Genomic DNA, 6528 nt, shown 5'->3' with positions numbered 1-6528 from the left:
GATAGGTTTCTTGCTTGCTCCCTTCCCTTCACCCTTTCCCTTTACTCTTCTGCATCTTTCTCTCCCCTTCCTTCCCTTTTGAATGATGACAGCAATTTCTTCCTTTAGGGCAAACCAGTGCCAAAGAATAGGATGACCAAGGTGGAGGAGAAGACACTGGTGACCCACTGCTTCAGGATCTAACATGATCTCTTCAGACCACAACAAAGTGGAGTGAATTCTTAAGAACAGGAAGGACTAGTGAGTCTAGAACCCAAGTTTTACAAGATCTAAAAAGCTTATCCTAAATAATAAAAGGGTAATATGCAAATTGATCCTAACAGCAGAACCACCAGGAATAACCGGTTGCTATGATGCACATTGACCATGAGGGGGCAGACGCTCAACACAGGAGCTGCCCTCTGGTGGTCAGTGTACTCCCACGTGGGGGAGCTCTGCTCAGCCACAAGCCAGGCTGACGGCTCCAGTACAGCAGTGGTGGTGGAAGCCTCTCCTGTCTCCTCAGCAGCACTAAGGATGTCCGACTGCAATTTAGGTCTGCTCCCTGCTGGCAAGTGGACATCCCCCGAGCGCTGCCGGGCTGCCAGAGGGATGTCTGATTGCCATCTTAGGCCCAATCCCCACGGGGAGCAGGCCGAAACCAGCATGTGATCATCCTCCAAGGGGTCCAAGACTGCGAGAGGGCACAGGCCGGGCTGAGGGACCTCCCGCCACCACCACCCCCGAGTGCACAAAGTTTTGTGCACTGGGCCTCTAGTAATAAATAAATAAGAATAGTTCTAGCAGCAGTATAGAGGATGAGTGAAAAGGGATTAGTCACACAGTGGTATTTTGCAGCTGGTTCATAGTGGCTCCTGAGAGTTAACTGTTGAATTTTCAGGAACTGTGTGAACCAGCTGACATCACATGCACCTTAAAATTGATCACAGTGAGAGGATTTACATCATCAAAATTGGCATACCCTACAATATCAGGGCTTTTCCTATTTCCCAGAAAGCTGATTTATCATCACACTCATGGAACAGAGCCATAGAGTCCAGTAAGGTGCTAATTAACAGCCCAAGTGGCACTAAAAATATCAAAGAAATTACAAATTTGACAAATATTCAGATATTGTAATGTGTAGGATTTAAGAGTCAAACTGAAAATAGATGACTAGGTAGAACAAGGATGATTCCTAAGATCCTTGATTAAATAACTGACATAGGGAATTCAGCTTTGCATTAAGCCAGACCACTAGGCATCCTATATAATAAAAGCCTAATATGCTAAGTGTCCAGTCAACCGGTCAGCCGTTCAACCAATGAAAGCGTAATATGCTAATAATATACTAAGACCACCCAACTGCTCGGTATGACATGCACTGACAACCATGGGGCAGACAGTCGACCAGTCAACCAGTTGCTATGATGTGCACTGACCACCAGGAGGCAGATGCTCCGACTGGTAAGTTAGCTTGCTGCTGGGGTCCAGCCAATCAGGACTGAGTGAGATGGGCCAGACACCCCCTGGAGCCCTCCCGCGGTCCCTCCCTTGTTGGGGGCCAGATGTAAGCTGGCAAGGTCCTTGCACCAGTAGGAGCTAGCAAGCCTGGGACCCTTACCCACAGTTTTCCCAGACTTGTTTGGATGGCGATTATCAGTAGAATGGGAGTAACATTTGTAGAATGAGAACAGCCTTTCATAGCTTGCCCAGAAGTCTGTAACTATTTACTGAGATATGCTGTGCTTTCGTGTCTTTCTTTTCTCAATTCCCACCTCCCTGCCTCAGCCCGGCTCAACCTTGTCAGGCTGGCCCTGACACTCCCTGGCTGGCCAACCTCCTGTGTCTCTCCCCAGCTCCGACTGTGCACCAGTGGGGGACTGTGGCCTGGCCTGCGCCCTCTCACAATCCAAGACCTCTTGGGGGATGTCAGAGAGCCGGTTTCTGCCCAATCCCACACGGGGAGCACTGCTCAGCCAGAAGCCGGGCTTAGGGCTAGCAAGTGCAGCAGTGGTGGCAGGAGTTTCTCTTGCCTCTGCAGCAGCATTAAGAATGTCTGACTGATGGCTTAGGCCCACTCCCTGGGAGTGGGCCTAAGCCGAGAGTTGGACATCCCCCAAGGACTCCGGGACTATAAGAGGGCACAGGCCCAGCTGAGGGACCATGCCCCCCAAGTGCACAAATTTCATGCACTAGGCCTCTAGTTTTTATATAAAGATGAATATGAACATACTTTAAGGATAATGCTTATTAACATCAAGAATTATTTTAAAGTTTGTGTATGACAGATAATGTTTCTCTCTCTCTCTCTCTAAGTATGACCTCAGATGCAGATTAGGAAAAAAAGTGTCCATTTAAAAAAAATTTTTTTTTAATCTATTGGGGTGACACTGCTCAATAAAACTAAACAGATTTCAAATGTATAACTCTATAACATATCATCTGCATACTGTATCGTGCACTCACTTCCCAAAGTAAAGTCTCTTACTGCCACCATTTATCCCTCTTTGCTCTCTTCCACCTCCCCCCACCTCCTTTTCCCTCTGGCAATCACCATACTGTTGTCTATATCTACGTGGTTTTTTTCCTTCTTAATCTCATCACCTTTTTCACCCAGCCTCCAATCCCCCTCCCCTCTGACAGCTGTCAGGCTGTTCTATGTTATCTATGATTCTGTTTCTAGTTTGTTAGTTTATTTTGTTAATTAGATTCCACATGTAAGTGAAATCATAAGGTGTTTTCTGACTGGCTTACTTCACTTAGCATAATATCCTCCAGGTCTATCCATGCTGTCACAAAAGATACGATCTCCCTGTTTTTTCATAGCCGAGTAGTATTCCATTGTGTAAATGTACCATAGCTTTTTTACAAAATTGTTTATTGATTTTTAGAGAGAGAGAAAAATAAGAGAGAAGCATCAATGTGAGAGAGAACCATCCATCCGCTGCTTCCCACACATGCCCCAACCAGGGATTGAACCCACGAGGGCATGTGCCCTGACAGGGAACCAAACCAGCAACCTTTCGGTACACGGGACCATGCCCAACCAACTGAACCATACCAGCCAGGGCTACCACAGCTTTTTTATCCACTCATCTACTAATGGGTATTTGGGCTACTTCCAGATCTTGGCTGCTATAAGTAACAGTGTCCATTTGATTTATCTACAAGGGAGTCATTGGAGACCTGGGGAAAGCGATTTCAAAGGCATAGCAGGAGGGTGACTGGGTCCCTGAGCAGACAAAAAGAAAATCTAGAGCACAAGAGGAGGGCAGTCCTTAGTTAGGAGCAGAGACTTCACTTCTGTTGTAATTGAAAGTATGAGAGGAAAGGGAAGAAAAGATGACTGCAGGTTCAGGTTTAGCTTATAGGTTTGATGGCAAGAAGTGGAGAAAGCTCACATCTGGTAGATTCCTTCTCACTCTCTCTTTTTTTTTTTTAAACTCACCCGAGGATATGTTGAGAGAGAGAGAGAGAGAAATGTGAGGGAGAAGCATGGATTAGTTACCTCCTGTACAAGCCCCAACCTAGGTATGTGCTCTAACCAGGAAACGAACCTGCAACTTTTGATGTATTGGATGCTCCTCCAACCAAATGACTGACCCAGACAGGGCTTCTTCTTTTTTTTTTTTAAAGGGAAGTTGAAAGTCTTTGTTAAGTTTCAAGGGATAGGTTTGAAAAGAGTAAAGAAGATTTAAATAACCACTATGGAAGATGGGTAAGAGAACTAAACAGGAAAATATAAAAGGCATAATTGAGTAATATTTAACCTCCCAAAACTGATTACAGTTTCTGGAATGCATCCTACTGAAATATATACCTATGTCTGACGTGTTGTTTCTTCCACTTCTTCTGGGGAGTTCTATTTACACTTAAAAAAACAACTCTATCTAGACTTTCCTGACACTCCCCTAACCACTCCCCATTATCAACCTCCTCTGTACATATTAATGTTTTACTTTGTACACAATTTACTACTACCCTTACAACCCTATTACAGTGGCTATCTTTATAGCTCTATAAGACTATTTCCCCTAATAAAATGGTGAGCTACTTGAGGGTGGGAACTGCCCATATATCAGGAACTCAAAATTTCACTCAACTGAATTTAAATTAAGATACAAAGATACATTAGACAGAATCCAACCTACAGAATCTAACAAAATCTAGTTCAGAAAACACCACCATTAGCGTTGGCTGGTGTGGCTCAGTTGGTTGGGCATCATTCTGTGCACCAAAGGGTCACCATTTGGATTCCTGGTCCAGAGCATATGCCCAGGCTATGGGTTCCATCTCCTGTCGGGGTGTGTGTGGCAGGCAACCAATCCATATTTTTTCTCTTACATGGATGTTTCTCTTTCACTCTCCCTTCCTCTTTCTAAAAATCAAAAACCTATTTTTTTAAAAAAGGAAAACAAAACCATTAGTTAAGTTTTGACAAAAGTATATATGTTATGAGAAGCCAAGTAATTGCCCTAGCTGGTTTGGCTCAGTGGACAGAGCATAGGCCTGTGGACTGAAGGATCTGTGTTCGATTCCAGTCAAGGGTACTTGTCTGATTTGGGGGCTCCATCCCCAGTAGGGGGCATGCAGGAGGCAGCTCATCGATGATTCTCTCTCATCATTGATGTTTCTATCTCTCTCTCACTCTCCTTTCCTCTCTGAAATCAATAAAAATAAGCCAACTAATTGAGGGCAATAAGAACATATACAACAGTCAGAGAAAACAATTCAGAACTGTCAGATGTAAGAAACACCCAAATCCTGTAAGAATTTTCATGTGTTTGAGCCAAACTGATGACAACTGCCAGGAAGCCAAACCTCAATGGATTTGAGAAAATGTTCCAGAGAAGATGTAAGGGGTTACGTGAAATCCATTGGTGGTAGATTAGGGAGGCGGAAGAAAGCAAAGCTAGGAAATCTCTAAGATTGGATAAAGAATAAAATGAAAAGACAAATACTTCTTTTATGCAGGGAGTGGCTATATGATTAAGCCTCGGACTGACCTGTTGGCAAAGCCACAAACAAGTCCCAGCTTAGAGGGCCCAGTCCTCTTAGCATAATTAGGCTTGACCTTATAACTGCTCCCTAGATCTTACCTGGGCAGCTAATGGGTGGAGGGAGATGCAGCAAGTGCTGCCAAAAGGAGTGAAACTCACAAGAACACTGTAACTATGGTGACCACTACCTTGTTTACCTCTGGCTATAAAATAAAGGCTCAGCTTGCCTCTGGATCTCTCTCTGTGGCCTCAGCCAGGCACAGGAAGATCCATCTACCCAGCTTATTCTCTTTGTCTTTTCTTCAACCATTCGCTGCCCTCTGGCTCCGCACACTTTTACATTGGTGGGTACTGGATAGGTAACAAGTAACACAGCAAATAGAGATGGTATGTGGGAGAACAAGATAGCAATGAGGGGGTTCTGTGGTCCAGTGTTCTGGTGGGAGATTGTGCCCTGAAGGGTATGGCAAAAGGGAGTTACTCTGACATTCCAATGATATGTTATTGGAGATGCAACAAGACAGTAGACAGGCTCAGTTAAAGATTGAGCTTTGTCAAGAAAGACACCAGCCTAGGACATGACTAACCATCCCAATTCGTTTTCAGTTAGTAAGTTTTCATTGCAGACCATCCTATGTGTTACTTTAGGTCTCTGAGTTTGTATGGCTTACCAGGCAGGCCTCCCCTGAGCTTGTCAGGTTTAGTATGTGGCCCCTTTTTCATCCACAGAACTTTCATTTATAATCTATTATGGTCTCCAGATGTTTGCATATGATTCTTGCTGTGATGTTCAATTCTGCACCTACTATATGCAAGGTGATGCTATTAACAAACACTGTGGAATACAAATAGTGGTTTTACCATGAGGTAGAAAAGATTAAATTATCAAGTTATCTTAATACATGGTCGAATGTGACGACAATTCAGGAAGAAAATGAAGAACAGATTAGAAGGGTCTTAGGAAGCTGAACTTTATTCTGAAGAATAAGAGATGTGGGGCATGTTGACTGAAGTAATACAACTTAACGTGCTTCTCAAATGTATTCAGTTGAGCTTATCTTCTAATATCTAGCAATTTCTATCCAAAACTGTCAATAAGCCTGACTATTGCATTCAATTCCTATCGTTCATCCCAGCCTGAACGAATGCTCCAAACCCTCTCCCACGGCTGTGGATAAACGCCTTTAAGGAAACAAGCGAGCCTGCAGGGGATGCCACCTGTGCGGCCCCAGAATGTAACAGAGGGGACGTCCTTAAACATAAGTCCCTCTTTCTCAGGCGCCGGCCGTCTGCTCTCGTCCGACACTTTTCACGGGATGAGACGCTTCCCCCTTCGGCCAAGACCCGCGGCCCCGGCCAGGGGCGCCCAACACGAGTCCCCGTCCCGGGTCCCAGGACTTCAGGGAAGCCCCGGGCGCGGCGAGGGCGGAGCTGCCGTGAGGAGCCCCCAGAAGCCAGCTGTCCCAGGGCACCAGCTGGCAAGGCCGGCACCAGCTGGCAAGGCCAGCACCCGGGCGCCGGGGGCCGGGCGGAGGGGAGTGGTCCC

At 45.4% G+C, this 6528-nt stretch overlaps 1 protein-coding gene across 1 annotated transcript in view; it reads right to left on the bottom strand.

Moving 5' to 3' along the window:
- Nucleotides 1–5613, bottom strand: part of COG5 (component of oligomeric golgi complex 5) — a 183936-nt gene extending 178323 nt beyond the window's left edge. The window contains exon 1 of the mRNA XM_006774876.2: nucleotides 5570–5613. Coding sequence (XP_006774939.2) covers nucleotides 5570–5613 — 44 coding nt within the window. The remainder of the gene's footprint in view (nucleotides 1–5569) is intronic.
- Between the last annotated feature and the right edge of the window lie 915 nt (nucleotides 5614–6528).

This window comes from Myotis davidii, unplaced genomic scaffold (genome assembly GCF_000327345.1).
Source record: "Myotis davidii unplaced genomic scaffold, ASM32734v1 scaffold125, whole genome shotgun sequence".
Classification (NCBI taxonomy): Eukaryota; Metazoa; Chordata; class Mammalia; order Chiroptera; family Vespertilionidae; genus Myotis; species Myotis davidii.
The sequence above is the reverse complement of the archived record's forward strand: the minus strand, read 5'-3'. Positions and strand labels throughout refer to the sequence as shown.